The sequence below is a fragment of the Hippichthys cyanospilos genome, chromosome 4, assembly GCF_059441005.1.
Source record: "Hippichthys cyanospilos isolate Australia breed blue-spotted pipefish chromosome 4, RoL_Hcya_1.0, whole genome shotgun sequence".
NCBI lineage: Eukaryota > Metazoa > Chordata > Actinopteri > Syngnathiformes > Syngnathidae > Hippichthys > Hippichthys cyanospilos.
Window position 1 is genome coordinate 13,029,528 of NC_142372.1, and position 26,446 is coordinate 13,055,973.

Consider the following 26,446-nt stretch of genomic DNA (forward strand, 5'->3'; position numbering starts at 1 on the left):
CTGCATTGTACTCGGTTGAAGTGGCCTTTCCCAGCACAGTTTGCATTTGGACGAATTTTCGTCATTAAAAAAATCATGTCGAGTTGCTTAAAACCAGCGCTCTAACTAGCACACAAATTCCCCAATTTCCTAATCATTTTAAAATTTTGGAGGGCTGGATAGCAAATACCTGTAGTTTGTGCATGGCTGTCAGTGGCCTTTTTTTTTTAATACTATTCTGAAGAAGTTGCTGGTTCACAGGAATTTTCTACGTGTGTCCAACCATCAAAATTAAAATGGTATGTCCTTACTTGCGGCACTTTGTTAGACATCTTGTCAGGCTTCATGGTCTTCTTGTTGTAGGCCATCCCACCAAGTCGCACTCTGAAAGCAGGTGTTTCTCCATCATTTGTCAGCTCTGTGACCACCGAAATCTCTGGGAAGCTGTCCAGTGCCGTCTGAAGAGAAATGTGATCACATGACAGTGTTCTGCTACTTGTGGTTTGTCAATCACAGCCTCACTTTAACAGACTTTCAGGCCATCAATATTTTTGAGGGTCTATTTTTACAATATAAATGCAAATTAAATTTTGAGTTGTGTGCCTTCAGTGTACTGCCGCAAATTGCATGGCAGCATTGAGGTCTAATAGAAGTTGCTTTGTTTGTATGTGTTGCTGTTTCACTTTGTCAATAAATAGCAATAATCAAATGAAACATACCCTTAGGACTTGATCAATATTCAGTTTGTGAAGTAAGCGTTTTCTGTTATCACTGATCAAGCTTTCCATTCTTCTCATATGTGGCAGCAGCAGCTCATCTGTGGCCATGACAGGACAGGCAAAAATTAGACATCTCGGGAATACTACCTTTTTCCAATGCTTAGCTGAGAGTCTTTCGGCAATTTACCATTGGCGCTTTCCAGTTCTGTCATCGCGTCTTCGTTGAGAGCAACTCGGACAAGCAGTTCCACAAAGCTCCTGAAAGTCTCCTTCATCGTACGTGTGTTGAGAAGACGCAACGCAAAAGGCACAGGGGGGTTTAGCTCTATGAGAATAAGACACAGACATGAGAAATAAACACTACAAATCTTTTTCAACCTCACAATCTGAGGTGATGGTTTAAAGGTCAGGGAGCGAAGATTTTACAGGGTCAGTTAAAATTGTTATTTTTATTGTTGAGGTTTTGCAATGCATGCAGGTCATTTATAGAAAGTGGTCAATCATAGTTAGACTCAAATCTTGGTTTCAGTTACACATAGCGAGTGTTTCCAAACCCACCAAAGCTTATGGCATCACTGGCGTTACTCTATCCATGCGCTAAAAGAATACTCAATGGCAAGAATAGTTCTTGAGTTTGAGAAAAACAACAGTTTTACAGAGGAGCAGACAGAAGCCTCATATTCACCAAGGGAGTGCTAACAAACTGTGAAACAGGTGTGAAATCCTTATTCACACAGCCTTTGAGATATCACAGCTATGAAAATAACCAAAGACATGAGAGCGTGTGATTCAACCCACAGATAACAGATTTCGTATTTGGTAATTTAACAGCTGTATACCCATTCTCTAATGACAGTTAAGCTTTGCAAAATCTTCTATAGGTCTCAAGAAAAATGTTACAATCTTTGCTCCCCAACCATTCAGTGTTTCTTTACCATCTTCTGCTGATGATGCAGAGGCAGTCGGTGATAACGCTTCTTTCCATTTTCTCCTCTTCTTGGGTGGGGGCTCCGCTTTTGACTTGAGCGATTTGGAACGAGGCTTTTGGCTTGGAGATGATGTGAAAGGGCCAGCTGTGAAGCCCAGCAAAGTCTTCACTTGAATACTCCTGTGAAGCAGAACAAAGGATGACCACTCAAGCGCCTGCAACGTGCCGGGAACTAAACTTAACCCTCCTAAGTCTGCAGTGTTAACACACCTTAGTGAGTTCATGGGCTTGCAGCGTGGCTTCCGACTGCACACTCGGACATATTCCCTTTTGTTAACTGTGTCCAGAAACTTCACATAGACTCTTTGGTACATAGTTTTAGCATCGCCAAAGTAGCCAAGATACTACACACAGAAAACAAAACATGTTGAATTAGATTCAACTAGAAGGGCGTAGTCGAGCCATTCGACAGAAATTGCAATATTGTGCAAGCGCCTGAAAAAAAAGTGATAACACTTAAAAAAAAGAAGAAATTATAAAAATTTAAGCAGCTACATTTAATTTGCCTCCTAAAAAATGTTAATAAAGTTTAGCATTTCAACTGGGAAAAAGAACCTGTCAGAATTATGTTATACATGGACCTTTCTTATAGAGTCCTGCAATGGCGGGAAGGGAGAACACCCGCTCCCGCCCAAAAAAGGGGGATGTCTCAAGTTTCCAATAACAAAAACAAAAAACAAAATAACGTGACAAAATAATGTTGATTTATTCCAAAGTAGAAAAGGCAAACCACAGTAGTACTTCAGAAAAGTAAAAATACATGCGAAAAGACCGTCTTGACATCATAGCAGATGGAGCTTCTCAAAACAAAGGAAATAACTTGCCAACTTGCATCTATTATCCGAGAATATAACCTCTCACTAAAAACAATCTATAGTGGCTCGGTTTTTAGGTATTCAAATTTTAACCGGTAGGGAGGATTTAAGCATGAAACATGCCCAGTCTCCTCATCAAGAAGATGGAGTTATTGTTTACTCAAGGAATATTGTTGTAAGCATTGTCTGTATGGGACTTCAAGGACACTATTACAGGGGAAATATACTGTACATGTTGTATAACATTACGTATGTGTGAACAAAATAGCAGTTAGCCTTTGTTGACCTTAAATCGCAATCACTAGTGCGCTGATATTAATCGCAATTACTAACTGGTTAGCAGAGGCAAATTGAAAATTTTAATAGAGAATAAATATAAAAATATAATATTTAACCCTATCCACCCATTTCAACTCACATCCAACCTTAGTAGATGATTAACATAAAAAAAATGTATGTGTATGTGTGTGTGGGGGGGCACTTAAGAGAATAATCAATAGGATAATGGATTTTAAAAAGATTTGCTCATGATGGCGCTAGCTAAAAATGTACAATTGGGTCAAAAATTATTTAAACAAGATGGGGTTTACTTTACGAGATATTTATTCGAGTAATGCAGGCCGACTTACGCTGTTAGTAGCAGAGAAGACGCGCTTTCCGTCTCTTAACTCAGGCACAAATTTCTGCAGCAAAGCCTTCTGGACTTTCCAGATGGCGGGAGGCTCACTTCCTGCACACATTGTTCCCTAGGAACATCACAATACAAATTTATTCAAACACTGAGATAAGTCAAATTTATTTTTTTAATTGGGCATTCACTTAGGCTGCATTCAAATTTTATTTTTTGAACACGGACTAATTTGCAATTATTTGTCTACCTTCATGGTCTCAATATCTTCATTCCTCACGACGAACTCATCTCTTTCCCGGTACATTCCTTCTCCTCCACTGTCTGACAGCTCCTCGTCAGTCAGTCCCTCGATGGCCACACTTAATAACTGAACGGCGAGCTGGCCAGGGGGCCTTTCATTGGGTTCCTGCTTGATCGCAGATGTGGTTACTGTGGTGAGTGTGGTTGGCGTTTGGGCAGCACTGGGTATTAGAGGCAAGCAGGGGTCTGTGATGCTGAGTTGCACGATGGGGACTGTGACTGGTTTAGACATGCTGTGGACATGGTTATCTGCAGGAAGATTAAAAATGCCCATAAATATATCCTTTTGCCATTGAAAAAAAGGTAATAAATATGTTCAAGAATATTTGATCCAACCCACCATGTAATTCTAAAAAGAAACCTAAGAGGGTTGTTATAAAAACAGTAATAAAAAAATGGCCAAAATGTTTAACCCACCCATTGCAAACAAATGGGCTTTGGCTGTCGTGGATCAAGTGATTGTGAGTGATAATGTTCCCAATATGAATCAACCTTACAGCCGATGAATTCTGTCATTATGCCGTCTGGGTCCCAATGAATGTCTGGAATGGAGTCTTGCTCCAGTAAAAAAACTCCAAGTTAACCATGAAAAGTACATTGAATTATCTTGTGTATTAAATGCGCTCTAAAAATAACATTGCATTGCCTCGTCTTATAAGATAACCTACACTAGTGAAGGGTGGGGACCTAAGCAGCAAGCAGACTAACACCCAGCTAGCTGCTAATTTGTGACAATTATCGATATTTTCACTTAAAATAACATTCCTTTATTATATATTTATTCTTTCAACACAGATTCACAGATCATCCTGACAGTTGTGGAGTAAAATTATGTTAGTGATTTGCAGGGAAGCACCCTGAGGGGATGCAGAGAACAGTGTTTTCATATGCATGTGTGTAAGCCACAGTAGAGGTTTTCAGTGTCAAGAGATCCCAAGCAATTTAAATGAAGTGTTGGAGTTTTCGTTATTTAAAAAAAATGTCGTTTTACTGCAATAAATATTCCTTGATTACTTCAAATGAATATGGGCCTCCTTAACTACCGATCATCAGTATCGGCACTGAAAAAAAGCATATTGCTCAATCGCTTTGGGTTTTTTTTCCCCCACATAATATTGTGGTACTGCAATTTCCGGTAACATGACGATGTGTCTTGTCCCCCCCCCTTTTTTTTTTTAATTGTATAGATGCACTTCATTTTTGTTTCATTTTTTTATTATAAAAGCTATTCAATTTATAGCCAGCTTTAAAAAGTAGAAGTTGTCCACACGCTGTTCTTGTGAAAAAATGCGTGCTCCTTACAAATCAAAACGTTGTCTTTTTGTTATTTCGTCTTGCAAAGCAAACTTAAGTAGTATAATGATTCTTGTCGTATGTTTATTTTTAATTGAATAAATTGTTTAATCTGTAATCGTTTTGAATCAAATATCAATTCTGAATCAAACTGCAGACCTGAAAATCAGAGTTGAATCGAACTGTGAGACCGTCAAAGATGCCCACTTCTAATAGCAGTGGTTCTCAACCTTCTTTCAATGACATACCCCTATAAAATATTTTTTTTGCAGCCAAGTATCACCCAAACCTGTGCAAAGCATTTTTGGATGGAATAAAAATATGAAAATGAGGACTTACAACAGTTTTCAAAAAAGACACTGAATAACACAATTTAGCATTAAGTTGCTTCATGATCCAATTAATTTCCTCTGAATTTGAAAATGGAACTTTCATATTCAGTGCATTAAAAAAACATTCAATTAGATTTGCTGGTACCTGCAGAAACTCAGTTAATAACTCATATACCCCCTGAAGTATCACATTTCTATACCTGTCTTAGATTTCCGATCTGAAGACTCATCAAGAGCAGAGAGCACTGAGCTGATGCTGTTCCTCAGTGCTTGGTTTCTTCCAGTGTGCTCCTCTTCATCGGAGCTAAACGACGGCAGTGTCTCCAAGTTCTTCTGTAGCTCTTCATCCAGATGTTTCTGCTGAGCGCTCGCGACCTGACTTTGCTGAGAAATCAGAGAAACTGATGGAGCCTGAATCTTAGGCGGCAAAACACATGGTGGTGGTTTGGTCAAAATACCAGGCTTTTTGGCGCGACTAACAGTTCTTGATGGACTTGGGGTGTATTGCTGCTTGGGGCCTGATTTAATGAAGTCCAAAAAAGAACCAATGAAACCAGTTTTCACCTCAGGTTGTTTGGTTTCCACTTCCCTGATCTTCTGCCTGATTCTCTCCTGCTGTAGACAACCATCATAAACACTTTGTGAAGATGAGCTCGTGTCACCACCCTTGGAGTTAGGCTGCTTTCCCTGCCCAGTGCGCTTAGCTGGTTTAGGTGGTTTATTATCCTCTCCAGGAGCCTCCGGCTTTGTCAAAGCCACCGAGTCGACTTCCTTTTTGATGAAGTCCTGTAAGTTTTGACATTCTGGGATGTCGTCCTCAGTCTTGATACACTTTGCACTACTTTTAAAATTACTGTCTAAACCTGAGTCATAAACCTGCCCTGCTGAGTGATAGATACTTTTAGAGCTGTCTCCATCTCCATTTGAGTTAAGATCAGAACTTTGGCTGTTGTGTATTGGCTTTCCTTGTTGGTCTGTAGAGATCTTTGCATGATTTAGTGTCATAGCCATGGAGTGAGAATTAGTGGCTGTCAGCGTCGTGAGTTGACTTGTTGAGAAACTAGGTGACATTTGCGTTATATCCACCGTCTGAAAGGGATGCTTGGCATCAACAGTACTTGCCATCGCTTCCATTTGAACTTCTGTGGAGGACGTACCTTTGACAAAGTCTTGTGGTGCGACACCACAAGCAGCCACAGTAGCAGCCAGGATATCGTCAACGTTTGATAAAATATTTCTGTCATCGGCGAGTAACATGGAGTCAGAGAAGCAAAGAGAATTAAGGGCAAAGTGGTTCTTAGCACCATTTGAGTGGCCAACAGCTGACTGGCTCTGCTCAGACACGACCGTGGCCAGCTGGATTTGGCTGTCAGTGACATTGGGACACAGTAGTTCTCGATCCATCTGCAGATACTGGATATTAAGAGGGCCCAAGCCCTGGGCTGTTTGAAGACCTTGCACTGATACGACCTTTGAAGACATCTGGGCGCTGGGCACAAGAGGCTGCTGAAAAAAAATCATCTGGTTAGGCTCCAAGAGAACTTGAGCACTTGGGACAGTGATAAATTGGGTGTGGCCCTGGTGGTTTTGTTGGGCCTCGGGTGATTTGATGAGAACAGAACGCTGCTTAAGGGATTCCGGGCTAAGAAATACATGTGAAGATACAATACTGGAGTTTGTTGTTTTTGTGTTGACATTTTCCTTTCCATTGACACCACTGAGGTGAGTGGGCTGTTGACTTAGGGAGCTTGTTTCATCTCTGATGTGTGCTGCGTTTAGCTGTGTAAGATGATCATCAGCATGCAAAGTGTCTCTGATGACGCTTTGCGTTTTATGGGGGTCATCCATCTTTGAAACAATATAGATTACATTGTTATGAGCTGTCATGGTGCCGTTTGCAACCGAACCTTCCATGGATACCTGTTGGAGAGCCTGGAGCTCCTGGATTGGAAGTTCGTCGAATGTTGGTTTGCCATATGCTGGCTTTATATCTTTTAATGAGGAGCAGACATTATTATCCAAAGCTTCGGTAGATGGTGGACAGGTAGCAGTCACAGTCTTATAAATTTGTTTATTCTGCACTGTTGCCTGCTGGGAAATGCTGACAGAAAGTTTACTGCCCACAGAGCCTTGCAATAGGGTGTAGTCTTGTGCAACATTGGACACATTCTGTCCACAGGTGGGTTGGTAAGGGGAATTCATGGATTGTACTGTGCCATATCGCTTGGACTGAGTCACGGAAGCCTGCTCTTGTGACTCAGACGTATACGTAAAATTTGGGTCAGTCTGAGAATGAGATGAGGTATAGCTTTCTGGGAGAGTGCCCTGACACAAACCCTGACCTTGCACATCATATTGTGCTTGGCTGAGCCCTAGCATAGGAGAGTACACAAGAGCCTGGCTTGCAGATGCCTCAGTACCAGACAGAGAAGGTAGTGTCTTGTAATGTGAGGACAAATTGCCCGAAGAAGACTGAGAGGACTGTGATTGGGTATGTGTTGTGATATAGCTTTGGGATAGAGTGCTGGACATAAGGCTGGAAAGTTGGTTGGCAATCACTGAGTTTTGCTTTTGCCCAGAGTTGGAATAACTTTCAGGAGACTGAGTTGCCGGGTTCTGAGAAAGTCTGGGAGTCTCTTCAGGGCCTGCAGAAGTTAATTTTGAGGAATAGACCTTAGTTGTGGGCACTGTGGTGAAAGAATAGCTTTGAGTGACTGAGTCCACTTTGTGCTGTAGGGCCCCGTTAACCCTATGAGCTAAATCTTTTTCTGTGGAAGAGCTGCAAAATTCCGGGGTGTCTCGGGATTGGTCTTGTCTATAGGACATGCCTCCCTCACCATCAGAGCCATAGTATCCATGTATGGAGTGCTCCGAATTGGGTACTTGCTCTGAGGCTGTGTGGCTAGTTGAAGGCCTTTGGTGGTGTTTGATCACGCTACATTCTCGCTGAAGTGCTCTCTCTACAGAACCTGAGAAGACAGTGGTGTCATAGGATTGCAAGGCACTAGTGGGGGCAGCAAGGGCTGATGGCTGAATGTTAAATTGTAGTTGGAGGAGGTGAGGGGCTGACTCTTGGGCTGAACGGTATGTGGATGACTGGACCGGTAGAGTTGAGCCCAAAACAGGTCCGGAAAGGTTAAAGGCCAGGGCAGCTGGAAGCACAGTTTGGCTTGGTTTGAACTGTTGGAGCAAGTCATGATGAGACAATAGACCGTTGGTGGAAGTGCTGAGGGCTTGATCCTGGAGAGCCAGGGAAGAGTTGGTGGAATAACTTTTGGAGGTATATGGACTAGTGTGTTGATAGTTTGACAAAGCAGCTGGAGAAGGAAATGTGGCAGTGGAAGGCAAAGCACCAGTCGTGGAGGGATTGGTACCTGCGTTGCAAACATTGACAATATCAGCAGTGTGAGGGCAACAAATAACATTTGTGATCAAATGTAACATTTGTTGCTCTTGTGGGGTTATTACAGATGCCAAAATCATTCTAAGAAGTATTTTACCTGCAGTCCAGGATGGTGGTCTAAAAGGAGGAACCAGCGACACACCACTAGAACTTCTAGAGTCCGTTGCTGAAAGGAAACTCATGATTGAGGTCTCCGAAGTATTAGTACTTGTGTCAAGTGCTCCTACAAGTCAACAGAGAAAGACGAAAGAAATCAGGATAATGCTAATCACAAAAGCTTACCTATGGCAACAGTTTGACCCTGGAAAGAGTTGTCAATTTTCATCCTTTCTGATCTGGAAAAATTAATGTCTAAATTTGAACAAATTAAGTCGCACCCTGGAAAAGATTGTGTGCTTCTGTTATATTGAATTCCTAACAAAATGCTTCACAAAATCACCTGTGGCAGCAGCAAGATGTGCTGTAGTGTAAGTGGGGAGCTGCTGTATGGAATTGTAGCTCTGCCGCTGAAGGAGCCCTGCATCAAGCTGTGCTGCACCATAACTGGAATTGAAAGCACAAAAACACAATAAATCGTAGTAGGGGCGGGAATTTCTGTCTGCCTCTCAATTTGATTCGAATTTGTGGCTTTACGATTGGATTCAGAATCGATTTTTCATTCAAAATGATTTTCAATGAAAAAAAACATTAAATTAAAACTCATGTCTGCTTCTATTTACAGACGTGCAAAGAATTATCATCCTACTTCTGCTTTGCAAGACAGAATCACAAAAGAAGACAGAGCGTCTTTTTTTTTTTACATTTAAGTTTTGATTTGTAGGGAACATGCATTTTTCGACAAAAACAGCATGTGGAGGATGGCTACTCAATGAAGCTAGCTACAAATTGTAAACAAAAATAAATTACATCTGTATCATGAAATAGATCGAACAAGATACATTGTCATTTCATAGAAAACTGAGGTGCCAAAATATGTGAAATTCCCTTGCTCAAATGAAAAAGATTTACAATTCTCAGCATGACAAGATATGAAAATAAACTTTTTCAAGTGAGCAGCTAAATTGGGAGTATGGGCAAAGCATGGAAACTGTCAGGTTGTTAAACTGTGTACCTGTGAGCAAATCTGGAGCATAACCAGTCACAATCACCACATTTGTGACTGTCAAAGCACATTTGTTGACAACGGAGTAAAATTTGTGTGTGTGTGGCTTTCCTGCGTCACGCAAATGTGGAAAACGCAAAAAGACCGTTGCTCTCAATGTCCATGCATCATGTGTTAGTGACACTGGTAGTTTCGGTCAAGGGACTGACGACTTTTCTTTTAATCTCTTGGTAAAGGTTGTGGTGCAGCTGCCTCAGTTGAAAAACATTTGGGATGGTATTGTGTACCTTGCCTCTGCTGTCTGCAACATTTCCCATCACACTATAAGAGCATCAATCTTTGCTTTCAACGAAGACGGGGTAGTTGAACTTCCTTCATCATTTTTCTTATGCGATCCTCTTGACTTCCCCAATGGGCTGAATGGTGCAGTCATGACTTAAAGCGTCTTTGACAGAAGCCAACATGATGTTTGGTCATTTTGGTACCTTTTAAATTGCTTGTGAATCGTAGTACTGTAGATTAGAATCCTGATTCTTATGTGAACTGGTTTATTTGGGGGGACACAACTCTAATATATTTACTCTAGTTTAAACTGCACAGTAATTTTACAGAAATTCAAAACTTCTATTTGAATAAAAAAAAATGTGTAATGACATATACTGAAATGATTTGTGTCTGCTACGTGATCAAACTTCATCAGTCAGAATTGTAATTACTGCATAATGTCTCAATTGTGCAAACATTTTAATTGGGGGATTGCCAGATTATGCTGTAGTGCAGTAATCAGCCTTTTAGTCCAAGTTCCAGTTTGGCACTAGTTCAGTGACATAATTTATCAGCACATTCATTCATAACTATAAGAATTGCCATTTCTATTTCGGTACTGTAAAGTATAATGCAAGCACGTTGCCGTCTAATAGTAACTGCAATGGCTGCATCTCGCAATGGAATTAACAGATAACAGAGAAGTATCCATCTTAGTTGAATTTCTTTACATATATTCTAATCAGATGCAACGGACAACAATGTAAATGGACCCAGCTGATGAGTGTAACTTTGTCTTATTGAGGCTTTATCATTTGAAGAATTGCAGCATAAAGGTAATAGTTGACTTTAACTTGAGTTGGAGTTTAGCGGTTCTTTTTGATTAATGATTATGCCTTTACCCAAGTTATCTTTTTAAATGCATAGAGAAAAATCATATGTGTGTCACTGGAGGAATTAGTTATTTACAACACCCACCAACACTTAAGTCACCAAGTATGGTTCCTATTACTGGTGACGAAGTTGCAAAGTGTTCGCTAACTTTAGCATGTTGAGTAGCTCGCTCCTCCACTGTGCTTAAATGATGTCGTTATAAGTAACTCTCGAGTAACAATGATATCTAATATGCATGAGTAAAACATATGCCAATTTAAGCACACTATCGATACGAAGTCAAGCTAATTTAACGTGTTTGTTGTTTTGACTGATCAAATTGGTTACTGAGTTGGGAGTCGAGAAACGCTGAAAAAGCAACGCCGCCACAAATGACAGAAACTTATTAAACTTCACAGTACATGTATACAAAGGTTGAATTTGTAATTTACTAAAAAAGTGCCCGCAAACACAGAGAGTAGTCAGCGCTAAGCTAAAACTAGCAAGGTAGAACGCATTTATAACCAATAAGAAAGCAGCTCACAAGTTAGCCAAAACTTAGAGCACTATGTCTTAATTTTTTCAAACGTGCATGTTTTCGCCAACACATTAACCAACTCCCATTGTACTCTAAGACCATAGCTAGGGCCCCCATCACCGGCCTTTTTTTCTTTTTTTTTTTTATGTAAGGTGACTCACAATCACGGCTCCTGCCTTCATCCATCAGTAACTTACCTCGGCTTGATGGTAGCTGAGCCGCGGTCATAGGCCCAAGAAGCTGCGGGCTGTGCTGCCGGAGCCAGCGAGTCCGCAAGGCTGGAGCTCGGGTAGTTCCTGTCCATCATCCGGTGAACGTCTCTTTTCCCCGGCGAAGCTTCGTGGCGCGGCGGACGCACATCGTAGCAGCTACGGTGCGGCCGACTACTGCAGTCCGGTCAGAGCCGCACAGGGCCCGCTAACTTCTTCCCGTGGTCGTGCCATTCCCCGGATGAAAAGTACCCCCCCCCCCCCCCCCTTCCCCCTCACCACACACACACACACACACACACACACACACACACACACACACACACACACATACACACACACACACACACACATGCACACGCACACGCACACACTTAGTGACAGTGTTCACCTCGATGGAAATGGAGTATGTCATGTTCGTTTATCGATTTGTGCATAAAACTAAAATAACTATATTATTGCTAAGATTTCTATTATTGCTCGTACTGTGTGTGTTGTCTTACAACATACGAATGTGTATTTTATTTTTAATTTTATTTTTAAACCAAAATTATTGCACTAAAATCATGGAATCAATCTATAAACAAAAATGTTTTCTAAACTTTTGACGATGGTAATTAACCTTTGGCCTACAATACATGATAGTGGAAGGCCTTTCTACAATCATAACGTATTCTTCTCAAAGTTCTTCCCGACTATTGCAGACTGTGTCATAAATATTTGGCACTTGTAGGTTACTCTGATTTCATTCTTCTGTACATCCATCTATTCCTTCTTGAATCTATCCTACTTGACTTTGGTTCCTCTGTTCCCACCAGTCTTCTTCCATACAACAAAACAAAAGCATAGCGGTTTAATTCAATAGGTGCATGAATTTAGATAAGATCGTAATTTCACTTCATGGTTTTTAAGTTTGACGTTTTTGCTTGGTGTGCCACGTGACTTTTCAAATGTAAAAATGTTCATTGGCTCGTCAAAAGGTACCGAAATAACTGCCCATTTGCTCCATCAAACCTATCCATCAGCCAGAGGGCTGTTAAGAAACAAATAATTTACCAAGATACAGTACTCAAAGATAAAGCTAAAAGCCACGTTGCATGAAATTTGGTTTTAGTTTTACTTTTAATTTGCATGTTGATAAAATGCATGGAAGCAACCATAAAATAAATCAGCATTTATTGTATATAGACACATAGTTAAATTCGCAATGATTGTTTAAAATGTTTCCATTCAAATTCAATAAGCTCGAGAGCTGTTGATTTTTTAAAAATATGGATTCTTTTTACAGTCTTTGTCAAAAGTGCGATTATGTATTAAAAATGTAAACAAAATAAAATAAAAATAAAATAAAGCATTGAATTCATATATTTATGCAGAGTCCCAAGATAAGATCTAAATGTGCAACTAAATCGGCTGTGCCATTTGGGATCATATATGGCCAAACGGGTTCGTAAATCTTTAAGCAATATAGCTTAAATATATAATAATTTTGTCTTGTATGCTCACATTAAGCTAGCTGACTTTCATAATATGTTTTTTTGTAAATACACTCGTATTCTTTTTCATGTTTACATTGGCAATACATTTTAAGCTGCAGTGGGAATATTTCACTATGTACCAAACTGCTGCTTGATGTGAAGATTTACTATTATTTTTTGCCCCAAAGTCAGAATTAAAAAAAAAAAAAGATACATTGCCCAAGCAGCGTCTCACTGTTAAAAAAAAAAAAAAATCAAGGTACCACTGTAATGTCATTTTAATGAAACATAAAATCTAAGATAATTCAATATAGTTTTGGATTTTGGAGCACAAAAAGCATAATACAGGCTGCTGTGACAATACCTTTTAGGTCTAGATTCTAGAATATTAAGATTAAAAGTGAATTAAATAACACATGCGCACAACAGGGCAGCTCTATCCTCATGACAAACGGGAGGAACAGGCATCTTGTTATCATTTGTCTACACTCTGCAGTGTCAACAAACACAGTGTGAAAGTAGATGTGGAGCTCCTGAAGACTCTACCGACGAATACTTCCAGTTCGTGAACTAGTAAGAGAAGAGATTATGAAAAGTGTAAATAAAATGACTTTGTTTTTTGATACAATTGACTGTATCAAATGAATATGCTAAGTGGTTTGGAGTTACCCTGGATAGGGAGGGGGCGGGGCATCGTGTTGTCCGCTTTTTGCTATGGCCTGCTCATAAGAGGGCAGTCCCGGGAGCTCGACTTCATCCGTAGGGGGAGGAGGTGGGAGCACTGGCTGTAAAGACACTTCCTCCAGCCGACGTATGATGAGGGAGGCGTTGCTCCTCCTGGGACGAACTCGAACTGAGCTGTTGGTAGGAGAGCAAACATTGTGTCCATCAGGTGTGGTGTCTTCAAATTATGTAATTGTTATTGATTGTGTGAACAGACAGCAATCAGGTCATTGCAAAGTGGATTGCTTGATTTTGACACTGCGTATAGAACTGTTGCAACAATCTAGGAGCCTACTGAGAATATGTGGTACTCCTTATTGCACATCAATATTAAGCTAATGGTGATGATTATTTAACTTGTGGATACGCTTAATACCCATTTCTCAATTTACCTTCTTGTCTGTTCTTACACCCTTATTATTCGTGGTAACTATTATACCACATGTATATACAGTAACTGAAATTAATATGGGATTATTCTGAAGCACTTGAAATGGCAAACATCTTGTGCTGACTATTTACCATGAGTTTGAATATGATTGGTTCAATCTGAAAACAGCCACACCCCTGTTAAAAGAGGGTGTGCGTGCTCGTGAAACCATATTACTGCATTTCAGTTTATTTACTTTGCCTCTCGAGATAAAAAAAATATTCAGCATTTATTCAGTTTGCCTCTGTACCTCTTTCTAATGTACAAGATATACAGTAAGTAAAACTTTGCGGTAATATTGTGTTCAGTTGTGATGTTTCTTTCACTATATTAATTTCTCTACATGCCAATTGTGATCCTTGCTTTGTTACTGGTTGTTCTGAAAGGGCACACATGTAAGCCTGTTTGAATAATAATATTTTAAATTTATTAGAGGTTATGAGATCAAAAATGTATTCAAGTCATTCACAGAACTAGCATTAACCCCTCCCTCCCTCCCAACCTCACCTGGCTTGGCTGAAGTCGTCCTTACATTTGCCTGGACAAAAATACCAACTGAGTAGGCCCACCAGGACAAAGATTACTCCAACAACAATCAGCGCCACCAGCAGGGAAGTAATGTCAACTCTTGAGGGTCCCTTGTGTTTTTCTGTGAATTATTGCAAGTTACAAAGTGAACATCAAGCTAGGACGCTTTCAAACAGCAGATCAAATGGGGAGTTTTACACTATTCCAATGATGTAGACAATGGGTGTGAAAGGAAATAATTTTTAAGCAAAACAGAAGTCCCTGAAGACAAATTCAAGCAGACTGATGAGCACTGGCTGTAAAGGTTACTTTTTAAGGTTACTATATAGGCTCAAGTGGATAGACAGGTTATAAGAGAGCTGCAAATGAGTCATGCAAGTGTTACTGTAAACAACACTAAATTCTGGCTTTACAAAGATGCTATTTATAAGTTAATTGTGTGATTAAATGTTATAGTTTATAGTGTATCCTACTGTGGTAAACAACAATGTGAGTCACAAATTTAAAAGAAAATGTTACCAGTGTGAATACAAATTGAGCATTATATTTTCTTAATATAACTATAGCTGTTTGAAAATGTATATGGACTATAAGTGCTGCCTTTTCATTTTCAACATTTTACTGTATTTGATATTATTGCTGTACTTCATGTTGTTACCGGTAAGTGTACTATTTCAGAGCATGTTTTAATAAGACTGAAATGATCCTCCTTACCTGCAGTGTATCTCTTCCAAAATTCATTCTGTAAAACACAAAAATCTGTATAAATCCTCATATTTTTACCTCATTGTTTAACATACTGTGCGACTTAACTGTAGCTGGGATATCTTCAAAGACCTCCCTCGCCTCTTCGTAATTGCAGTCCTCTTCATAACACTCCCTTTCCAAGTTTCCAGGGACAAAAATCTCAAAGTCGAATCGGTTGAATAGCAGATGGCGACCCAGGAATGAATTTGCCTCCCCTTCATCCACAAAAACTGATGGGCCAATCAAAATGGAATCACACTTAAAAAGGCGTAGCTGCCAAAAGTATTCATTTAAACGGAAGTATGAATAAGTACTTGTGTCAACAGCATCTTGGTTAAAGTAAAAGTACTGATTCAGCTCCGGTACTTAAGACTTATGTAAAAAAAAAAAAAAAAAAAAGGTAAGTCCTCAAAATGTACTCAACAACAACAACAATAACAAACATTGTACTGTTACCGTGCTCAGTAGCCATTAGAGGGGCTGATTGTCTAGTACAATACTGTAGGGACCCCTATCAACCTTTTTGAAACAGAATACAATTTCTGGATACTGACCAATGTGAAAGCCTACCATTTTGTTACACACTTCTGAAAAAACAAATTTGCTGAAATATATTTAATGGCATTCATTGATATAGAGACACTGATTATGTTACAATTAGGAAACTGATCAATGAAAATATGCAACGTTTTTTTCTTGGAATAGTTGCTAATCTTCACATTTTAAATTTGATAAATTGCACATTTTTGGAAGCAACAAACTTGCAATTATCCCCTTTGGGGCAGAGCTTGTCTCGAGTTTCGAGTTTGGTCGTGGACTAAAAAAATCGATCTCAAAACGAGAGTCCCTGTACAGATCCAGTTCATGTTCAAATGGATGAAGTAAAAAGTCGCTTGTAAACAAACAACGAACAAATTGCCAAGTCAAGCTCATATCTGGAAAAAAACCTATTTGATGAAGTACTTGTACAGTACTTAGAATACTCATCACTGAGTGGAGGACATCATGTACGTGGGATTAAGTTTACTTCAGATGAATTAAACTAAACAGGAAATGTCAGATGTGGTTTTAAGGAGAAAATGACTTGCCGGCCTCTTGTGAGCTGTCCTTTATGGAGCGTAACCTCCCGACGCAGGCCAGATCTGCACAGGTGAAGAGGGGGACGACGAGGAGGAGCAGGTCAAGATGAACTGACATGGTCACGCGGATACCAGTACATTAATTGCAACAAATTGGAAGCCACATATAGTCCACTAAGTTTTCTTTCAGCCAAGCCAACAGCCGTTTATAGCACCACTAGCCAAAGTCGACACATAATATCGTAAAAGGGAGCGGTGCGTGTCCCCACGTCCACACTGATAAAACTCGGGAAATGTCACCAACTATTTTTTGACAGTTTCAGTAAATCACCCCACGCTGGTGGAAATAAAGACCCCAATTTGGTAAAGAGGTGTTTCCTAGAAGGCGCTCCTCGCTTTCACTTGGTTGAAAAGTAATCCTGTTTACTTCCAAATCAAAAGTGCTCCGTTCTTCCTTGAACTACCTGCGCAGGCTCGACCAATCGATCGCTTTACCTGGATGACACGATGAGTGCTACGCACGTAAATAGACGCTAGAGGGGGACACAGGCAAGTTATGAATCCTCACCCGTCATCACTTTGCGTTCGTATTTAATGCATTGTACATAAAATTTGAGGGAGAATGTAGATGGAATCTAAAATATTATGTATGTGGACCATTTCATACTGCAGCGTTGTCCTGTTGAAAAACCGGGGTTTTACCACACATTTGCAACCCTGCAACCCGCTGCAACATCTGCACAAAATCAGCCTCAGTTGGACCACCCTATATCACCTAACGCTACAGTGTTCCACTGACTGAAAAAAGTACCCCATTTCGAAATGGACCCCCTCCAGTGTACAGGGTAGTCTTTTGTATATTTTAGCTTTACTTAAAACCTCATTAAGATCTAAATTAAAAAAAAAAAAAAAAAAAAAAAAGAATAGTAGTTATTTTTCAATTGGTTTTAAGATTTTGATCAAATTTGTATGTTGGAAAAACAAGCAGCTCTTATGGATTAAGTTTGATTTCATTTAACTGAAGAGTTATGTATTTTAAGTTGCATACAACTAATCTGCACCTGAAACTTGAACCACTGTGATTCTTTTTTTTTAAAGGTTTCAAGAATACAAGCATCATTTTAGCATTTGATCATAGCAGTAATTCTTTTACATATAACTAGAATGTGCCTCTGCATTCACAATGGCAGTCTTATCATGTTTTCTGCTATATCTAGATCATGTATTAAGCTCCAGCGGAATTTAAAGGCTTGTCTCTTTTTAATGACCTTTTAAACGCCACATTTTGCCGAGACATTCGAACTGCATCAATCTATTTGATGCTTTTACAACGCAAGAGCTATACTATCGCCTCTAATGGGTAGGCACAAATGACATTTGTAATACTATGCTATCTTTGAGATCTATAATGAGTCTTTTAAAGGCACTCAAACTTTTGCGGGGACAGCTGGGGCCATACTGCAGTGCACAAACCTTGTATGGGAAAATGTAAGGCCTTTACCAGCATTCCTTCCGGCAGAATAGGAGCAATTTGTGATTAGTTTTCTTTGACAGACAAAAGTAATCAGCAATTTTGGTGGTTCACAATGTTCACAAAGTTGCAGCAAGATCCAGCTTTATTCTAACGCTTTATGGCTGGAACTCTGTGTAAAAAATATCTATCCTCGAGACTGTACGCTTTGTGGCCAATGTTTATGTAAAGCAGATACTGTATGATGTAATTGGACTTTATCTCACTGACTACTGCACGAGGCTAATTGAAGGGACAATGAGAACTCCTCTCTTGTACTTGGCAAGGTATCTGGAGTCTGTCGAGTATCAGGATTAGTCCAGAGGAATGTTGACACGGAGAAAAAGGCACAAGAAAATAATGAATTCCAGACTTTATCTGCTGTGTGATGTCGACCCATATCTGTCATTTAGTACAATATCGTAACCCGTTTTAAAAATGGATAGTGCTGCTGAGGATGCATCAAATTCTCTAATAGTTCACAACAGTAAGACGGCTGCTTCTGCCCCATCATTACTGTTGTAGTTTTTCATGATTTAAGAATGCAGACACACCTCTATCTGACTTTGATAACAATAGGGTCATAGCGCCTACAGCAGATAAAATGACACCAGTATTTACAACTGGGACTTCTCACATGAAGAAACATCAAATGAGACAAATTAGGCAAGTGTGAAGAAGCAGTAGCCAGACCAAAAAAAAAAAAAAAAAAAACATATCTCAGCCAAGACACAAGGCTTTACAAACATTCCATTAACTTGATTATATGACACTTTCTCTGCTCTGTTCCAGTTTTTGGATGAAATAGTTTAAATGAGCTCAGCTTAATCCCAATGATATTCTCAAAAGGTCTGTTCTAACTACTCTTATGCTGTTGCTAAAGGAAGTATTTAAAGGAGGTTGGAAATTTGAAAATGCTGTCAGTTCCAGTCAATCAGAACCCTGCCATGAACTTGTCAGTTAGGCTTATTCAAGCACAGCTACATAAGAGCCGTTTTCATCTAATGCCTGGGATTTACAGTCAATACAATCCATTCATGATGCTTAGACATGGGCCCTCCACATCACTGTATTGCACTGACAGGTTTTAACATCATCTCATCCTAAAGATTTTACAGTAATTGATAAGCTGTGGATGCAAGTTTTCTTTTTAAATGTCACAATTAGTTACTTTATGAATGAGCTTCAAAAAGTCAGAAATGCGGAAATACAGGACACATTATTATTAATACAAACACACAGTATTAGTCCATGTATTTGTCCACTCACACGTGATCGCCTGCTAACATCTCACTATGCAAATGAACACGAGATGCATTCATATGCATTCGGACAGTTCAAACTCACACAGAATTCATTTATTACCCACTGAATGCTATGACTCAATAAATTACTTTAATGATCTGCTGTTATCCACTCCCTAACTTATATGGCAACTGTCGAATAAGTATTGGCACTTATTTTTACCCACTTTAAGCACTAAAAATGAGAAATTATTTCTGATACAAATTAATGACTGCATTTCAACTAAATATGTAAGGGAAAACTAAATAAATGCGAATAGTAGGACTAACTAAACAGTGTGTGGATTAAAAAAGGGAGGCCATACGCTGCCCACCCCTGACCCATATAGCTACTATGTTGATACTGTATTGAATTTAAATTATTCGGATCATAAGTCCAGACACTGAGAACATATATGTTGCAAGATAAAATCAAATAAACATCGTGAATCATGCTGACCACAGCTGGACATTGATTAGCAACTCTGTGAATCATCCCCCACAAGCTCCAAGTGTTGTAAACACGGTAACACACGACATCGACCTTAGCACGCCGGGTTCAACGCAGTTTGCATTAGCGTCGACACCTCTCGCGTGGTTCCCCGACAAGTGACCTCATCATTACAGCCAATTTCTCAATGCAAGTCGCAGCTCATCTAATACTGGCATTTTGTCCTTTTACTGAAACCAGATGTCGAGAGATGTAATCGGACGCCCCGCCTCCCCATTTAAAAAAGACCCTACTATTGAATTGGAAGCAATTAAAAACAAACCAGTACAATATCAACAGTTTAAAAAAAATCAATTGCATTGGTCTCCACTGTTCTTTTATTGTATGTGTATAAAAGCTGAGGGAGAAATTGTAAAAGGAATCCAAGGGTCAGGCAGTTGACAGATGGAGTGAAGGTGGAATCTAGGCAGAAGGTGACAGAGTTTGCAGGCTGGACTTGACGGTCGCAAGGTTGGCTTTCCAGGAGGTGAGGCTGTCGAACAGCTGCTGCCACTGCTGCTTGCCGAAGGTGCGATGTGTGCTGTGGCTGAGGAGCGTTTCAATAAAGTTATTACAGTAAGGTTTATTTTTTTTTTTTAAACGTTCCGTACGAGTCAAAACTTTGGGAACACCTTCAAATTCCAATGTTCTCAAACACATGTGGTGAAGAAATACAAGGTATTAATTCTTGAAGGTACACAGCTGTGAATTTAAAGTCATTCGAGGTCATAAAGCATCACCCCATCATCATGCTGATTAAGCAAGTAACAATACAGTAAAACTCCTCAACGAAACCTGCATGTGCAAAAATACCCCCCATTGTGAAAAAAAAAACGTGTGCATTGAAGCCGCTTTCTTACTTATTTTTGTGTAATAAGAAATGTTTTTTTCCGCATTTGCGCTGCAATGAAATTCAATATAGCGAAAACAAGCGTGCAGCAAAAGTCTAGCTTGGTTTATACTTGATGCGCTGTCACACGTTTTGCAGCACTTAATACTTGGAGCGGCTTTCCTCCGCAGTAAGACGATATTCTCCTATCCTATAGGTGGCAGTAAATGGACTCATACAAACAACACTACTTTAACAGAGGTAGAGAATCCTAGTTGATTCAGACGATCTTAACAGACTCCTCATCTGTGCTCGCCAGGAGTTGTTTACGGTATTTAGATCATGGTATTTCTTTTCGGATAAATCATAAAGGTGTTTGTACTGGTGAACTTCCATAAGCAATAGTTCGTCCACCATGTTTTCCGCTTGTAAAGGAATTCCGGAAGATACGCGTTGCGGAGGGGCGTGGTTGCCGAAAGAACGTCATATGACGTGTGGAGCTTGCGAAAGCGTCAAGCTTAAACCAAGCGTAACACTTGAAGATAGGATAAAAGTAGTAAAAATGATCGACGAATGAAGCAAAGTGAAAGCATTGAGCAAAAAATTAATGTGCGTATAAAAAAGAATGCTTATTGTACATTTGACAATTTCTTTCTTTGTTTCAATGTTGGATGGTTTTGGTTTTAACTTTAGCCAGACTGTAGATTGCACAACACATTTTTTTTATCTTTATATTCGAGACATAGATTTGCTATAGTGAGAAGTCCCCTGTTGTGACAAATTTCTGGCAGCAAATATGATTTTGTTGTACAGGAGTTCTACTGTATGAACAGTTATCATCTTGGCAAAAGGCCCCTACTTTGAAGAATCTAAACATGGTTTGAATATCATTTTTACGAGACTCATTGGCAGCAAAAACAAGGAAAAGCTTTGTCGATTGGCTTTTTATGAGCAAACAGAAAAGGTCTTGAAAATAAAAGGGATAATTACCTGACAACAACTTTTTGCTGCGTCTGGTCAATTTTACAGTACACCATCTTTGTTCGAACAGCTGTAAACAGTGGAGGGGGGGACACATGAAAATCATTGTGAGAAAAAGTCACAACTTTGATCCTTGAAAAACATTTTAAGTAAATAACTTAAAAGTGAAGGAAAAAGTGCCCCGTGATAAGTGAAAGCGCTTTACCATCAATGACAAAAGCTTCGACATCATCTGCTCCAATCAGCAGCTCCTGCTGCATGGTGTCAAAGGAGATCTCCTTGAATTCCACGGCCATGCCCATGAACGTGAGCAGACGCATCTTGGCCATGTTTTGCTCATGGGACAGGCCTGTGGGGAGCCACGCACAGGAATCATTAAGCCGTCGCAGGCCATTACTCTTCCCTCAGGGACTTTCCCCAGTTATGATCACTAGTACACTGAAGGCCGACAGAGGATATGGATAGGGATTCCTCTCATCAACACGCAGCGTGTGTTTGATGAGTCTGCCCTACACGTGTATTTACAACTGATCCTTTAGTAGTGAGGGACAGCTACACCGCTGACACATGCACATTCCTCTTCTTGTGTCAACTCGGGGAGAGTGCACTGGCTCAATATTCAGTAAACAGCCCATTACAATATGTCACCGTTCTCTCCATCTTTAAAAAGGGCAAAAAACGTTTTGTAGTAAGATAAGAGTAACAGTAACTGTCCCTCAGTATTTTTGTAGTTTTAGCAAGTTTGAAATGCTCTTTCAGAAGGTAATCGAATCCCAATACCTTTACATACATTATTTATTAATTTCTAACATTCACAATTTCTTAAAAAAAAACACACACATCTGATTGACTGTGTCCAATGTACTTACCGAGAGAATCAATGAAGTCTTTGTTATTCTGGTAAAACTTGACGTAGGCAGCTAGCTTTGCACTTACAAAGATAGTTAACAGCTGTAAGATAAAGCATAAAGAAGAGGTTTACACTTGTTCAATGAAGCAACATTCAGGAAGATGATATTCTTTATTTTCTTGAGTATATGATGCAAATTCAGTTTATAAAGTAATGTTTGAGGGGGATTTGTGGCCTATACAAGAAAATATTACATTTTAAAGACAATCTGGATATAGAGCTTCCTAATAAAAAGTATTGCGTGTCTCAACACTCACGTCGTGGATAAGCTCTCCCTCTAAGAAGCGAACTGGCTTGAGAGTGAGCAGGTGGTCAAACAAGAAGGTGTTGGGGTCTTTGAGAGCACGGACAATGCATCTAAGGGGCACAAAGGGAGATCAATTAGGAGAGCGTGCAGGCAAGATAAATGGGGGTGTAAAAGTTTACCTGTGAGCGTCAACACGAGCTTGAGACGCATTGTCTTCTGTGTAACTTCCCAGCAACTCCACCATCACTTTGGCTGCAGCCTCACTGTCAAATCAAATTCAGAGATCAAATTTGATACCAACAAAAGTCAAGTGGTTGAATATGCTTACCTGCCTGAAGAGGTTTTTGCAGTTTTTTTTTTAAATAAAAAAGAAATATTGCCTTATATAAATGAAAGATCTAAAGTGCAAATGTAAATCTTAACAAACAAGTCACTTTTTTAATGCTTGTTATTCCAAACGCTGCTGCAATAACAAATGTGATCTGAGATCTTTCCTCTTACAGTAGGTGAACATGAAAAAAATAAAAAACTTGCTATTTTCAGTGCCTAACATGAATATTAGTGCAAATAATAACTACAATAGTGACCTAACTTTTGCGCACCACAACAAGTTTACCAAAGCTTGTTCATGAAGCATGATGTACATACACACCAATATCATGTGTTATTGTTGTAGCTCAAGCACTTGATGGGACCAAATGGAGATGCACAAGCGGTTCTCAGGATAGCTTTATTGTCATTACACCTGCACGAGTACAAGGCAACAATATTCAGGCTTATCGTCGCTTGCCAGTTTGCAGGCCTTTTTTGAAAGCGTGGTTAGCTTCACTGCCTTTGCATACAGCCCATGTTAGCTGTGGTATAGGTCGTATTTTTTTTTCAGTATTTGCAAACTGTCTTTATCTTATCAGTCACTGTGCTGCTAACCTTTGCCTCAATTGGAAACCAAAATGTCACCACCCATCCTGTATATTTTCTGTGTCCAGCAAGCCTGCGACCTTAGTGTGGAAAAGCGGCTCTAGAAAATGGAGGGATGGATGGACTCTGCTGTGCTCTCTCAACTTTTTCTTTCTTTCAATTAATGGCGGATCACAAACATTCAGGTGCATACCGCCACCTACTGCACCAGCGTAGAACTCGTGTCAATCAATCATCCTGGAGGCTCTTTGTTGCACTTTTGCCTCAACAAACTGCACACGCCCCCAAAAAATAGTCAAAAGAAAATGGATCTCGTGCTATGCCGGGCGGGAAATCTTATGGCGTTTCAATCTCGCGAGATCTTGTCACACGAAATCTCATCGCATTAATAGTAGTTACCTTTTTTTGCAGTCCACCAATGCTTCATAAACCAGCCTCAAAAGAGTGTGCTTTTTCTCTGTATTCAGGTTCCAGTCTACAATCCACTTGGCCACCTAATTGACAGGATAAAGAAAAAGTCAGTTTTAATGAGATGGGAAAGATAACAAGTCTGACTATACATACCTGATCGAGGTCAGTGGGGATGAAGGCGATAGCATTGCAGGCGGCTGCCACCTTGATGAGGCTGCATAAGACAGTGTACCTGACTGGGGCATTCTCATCCATGCCATGGAACAGGTTACTCAGTCTTAAATGATAAATACAAAAACAAAAAGTGCTTTAATACATTTACTGTCATTGACAGCTATAGACATCAAAGATTCCATTTTAATTGAGGTCTATAGATGTTAAGAATCCATTTTTACTGTGCTTTCGATTAGTTTAAAGTACTCCATTCATGAAGACATCATTGTTGATCTTCCACTAACATTTTCAATTCCATTACTTCAAACTTCATCCCCAATGCCCCAAATTGTTGTGCACCCGTACAATGACAATAAAGGTATCCTATTCTATTATGCCCCAGCATTCCCCTCCCAAATATAACAGGGTAAAAACAGTAGACCCTGGACTGGCTGCCAGAACCCCCCAGGATTGAGCCCAAAAATTTAGATTGGAAAACATTTTCACAAAGAAATAACACCATGTGAGCAAATAAGAATTAGCAATATATTTACTTCTTGGTTTCAGGTAGCAGCTTAAAAAAATGTGCAATTTTAGTAAGCAAATAGTGTAGAACAAGACTCACAACTGCATCCTGAGGGAAGGTCTTTCTCCTTCGCGAAACTTGACCAGTTTCTCACACAAACTCTCTATGAGAGCTTCTTGCTTCTCTGCGTCCAAGATCAACAGCAGCGATACGATGCTGTTCATCACACTTTCCACATCTGTAAAGAAATACAGATATGATTAAATATTCATACATGCTACTTATTGTATTATGAAGCTCATTTGTACAAATTTGTAACAAAATGATGTTGACTATGAACAACAAGATTAAGTTGGTTTGGACTACTGCTTACCTTTATCATCTTCCTTGAGACAGACATCACAAGCCTCAATGATCTGAGCCAGGTCTACGTGAAGTCCACCTTCCGAGTTCTCCTCTGAGATGTCAGCTCCTTTGGATTTGATGTAGGCTCTCAACTCGGATGCCTTTTAAAAATAAACGCGCAAACATTGAACACTAACATATGCGAAGGGTTAAAATGACTTTTTATTTTAAATGTGTAGCGCTTTTTATCAAATTGCAACTTGGACTGAAAATCATGTCTTTACTTTCTTTTGTGTGAATATTGCAGTTAACATAATCACCTCCAAATCGTTGACATATGTGACAGAGTAACGACAAATAACATAGTCTGGATTTAAAAGACAACCTGACAGGAGGATGATAATGCACCAAAACGCAATCAAGTCATTCATGTACTTCTTCATTATATTCCATACTTGTCTTGTGGTTATACTCAGTTTATCCCTTTCTGTCGCTTCAGCGTGTTAGCTTAGCCTGCTTGCTAATCATCACGCGTCAATATTCGTAAATGACGAGGCAAGCGCAAGGAAAAATAAGAAAAAGAAGAAGATTTGGAGCATAATGTGGTACCTGGTCGTCTTCCGTTATATCAATGAATGCCGGGACGCTCATTTTTGTTGTTTTTGTGCGCCTTGGTGACAAAATCCACGCTCCCAACAGGGAAGACCAAACCGGAAAAGAAAAGACAACAGTGCCGGTGAGACTCTTTACTTCCGGGTCATTTTCTTAAAGCGACAATGCAATAATAATCATAAAAAAGTCTCCTCTGATCCTTCCCTCGGCGTTCAGCCCTGGCGTTTCACAAGACTTTTAAATTATGTCACACTTTTATTATAGCGAATTGTTTCCACTTGATTTTGTCCTTCCAAATTTACGGCTGAATCCCCGCATATCTCTTCTGGATAGCTTCAGCTAATGTAGCCTTAGCCTCAAAGGTCAGCCAACCTCTTAAATTTGATGTCACCCAGACTTCCACACTGCTTCCCTATCTTTCATTCTCTCCTCTCCAGATATCCATCTACTCTCTCTGGGAGATTAACCCTGGATGACTTGGATGAGAGTTACCGAGGTGAAACTGATCCCTGAAAGAGGTTATCTGATGGAGTTGAGGCCCATCTGCGTGGACCACCATCGCAGGCCCGTCCAACCCGGAAACACCATCAGTGTCAGAGGGCAAACGCCTTCCACCTTAGCCCCACTGACCTGTGGACGCACATGCTCCGCCTCTTTGCCAAGCTCGATCCTGTCTCTTCCTACAACGGCAGGTCACAGGTTGATGGAAGTGAGTGGGGTGAAAAGGCTAAGTAGAGCAAGAGTTCACTCCAAAAACTATGGAGTCGTGTTACAAACATCTGAATGGTTCTGTGCAGGCT

At 39.9% G+C, this 26,446-nt stretch overlaps 3 protein-coding genes across 4 annotated transcripts in view; all 3 read right to left on the minus strand.

The window, feature by feature from the left end:
* qser1 (glutamine and serine rich 1) overlaps nt 1-11,672 on the minus strand; it is a 13,365-nt gene extending 1,693 nt beyond the window's left edge. The window contains exons 1-11 of one of the 2 annotated variants that reach the window (XM_088413949.1): nt 11,435-11,672; nt 8,900-9,003; nt 8,558-8,683; nt 5,258-8,431; nt 3,380-3,681; nt 3,131-3,247; nt 1,897-2,030; nt 1,634-1,806; nt 886-1,023; nt 699-796; nt 291-437 (exon numbers count right to left, since the gene is read on the minus strand). In XM_088413949.1, coding sequence (XP_088270075.1) covers nt 291-437; nt 699-796; nt 886-1,023; nt 1,634-1,806; nt 1,897-2,030; nt 3,131-3,247; nt 3,380-3,681; nt 5,258-8,431; nt 8,558-8,683; nt 8,900-9,003; nt 11,435-11,544 — 4,623 coding nt within the window. In that variant the 5' untranslated portion in view covers nt 11,545-11,672. Of the gene's footprint in view, nt 1-290; nt 438-698; nt 797-885; nt 1,024-1,633; nt 1,807-1,896; nt 2,031-3,130; nt 3,248-3,379; nt 3,682-5,257; nt 8,432-8,557; nt 8,684-8,899; nt 9,004-11,434 lie in introns of those variants that run through there. The other variant, XM_088413950.1, reaches the window with a different exon arrangement.
* A 933-nt stretch (nt 11,673-12,605) lies between these two features.
* On the minus strand, nt 12,606-16,880 carry prrg4 (proline rich Gla (G-carboxyglutamic acid) 4 (transmembrane)). The gene is made up of 6 exons (XM_088413560.1): nt 16,441-16,880; nt 15,419-15,582; nt 15,320-15,347; nt 14,585-14,726; nt 13,594-13,782; nt 12,606-13,494 (listed from the first exon to the last, which is right to left on the minus strand). Exons 1-6 carry the CDS (start codon nt 16,547-16,549, stop codon nt 13,467-13,469), a joined length of 660 nt encoding a protein of 219 aa, XP_088269686.1. The 5' UTR covers nt 16,550-16,880; the 3' UTR covers nt 12,606-13,466.
* A 3,154-nt stretch (nt 16,881-20,034) lies between these two features.
* Nucleotides 20,035-25,790, minus strand: eif3m (eukaryotic translation initiation factor 3, subunit M). The gene is made up of 11 exons (XM_088413745.1): nt 25,644-25,790; nt 25,063-25,195; nt 24,789-24,927; nt 24,164-24,287; nt 23,999-24,093; nt 22,861-22,944; nt 22,692-22,791; nt 22,394-22,475; nt 21,730-21,873; nt 21,534-21,594; nt 20,035-20,261 (listed from the first exon to the last, which is right to left on the minus strand). Exons 1-11 carry the CDS (start codon nt 25,683-25,685, stop codon nt 20,138-20,140), a joined length of 1,128 nt encoding a protein of 375 aa, XP_088269871.1. The 5' UTR covers nt 25,686-25,790; the 3' UTR covers nt 20,035-20,137.
* Between the last annotated feature and the right edge of the window lie 656 nt (nt 25,791-26,446).

Bases quoted from the DNA above. Each gene is read 5' to 3' on its own strand.
- prrg4 (XM_088413560.1), bottom strand. From the start codon at position 16,549: ATGTCAGTTCATCTTGACCTGCTCCTCCTCGTCGTCCCCCTCTTCACC. The intron at 15,583-16,440 runs GCAAGTCATTTT...TTGGCCCATCAG, and splicing joins GGACAGCTCACAAGAGGCCG to TTTTTGTGGATGAAGGGGAG. The intron at 13,495-13,593 runs GTAACTCCAAAC...TTCTCTTACTAG, and splicing joins CCGCCCCCTCCCTATCCAGG to TTCACGAACTGGAAGTATTC.
- eif3m (XM_088413745.1), bottom strand. From the start codon at position 25,685: ATGAGCGTCCCGGCATTCATTGATATAACGGAAGACGACCAG. The intron at 25,196-25,643 runs GTACCACATTAT...TATTTTTAAAAG, and splicing joins ATATAACGGAAGACGACCAG to GCATCCGAGTTGAGAGCCTA. The intron at 21,595-21,729 runs GTAAAGCGCTTT...CACTGTTTACAG, and splicing joins CGAAGCTTTTGTCATTGATG to CTGTTCGAACAAAGATGGTG.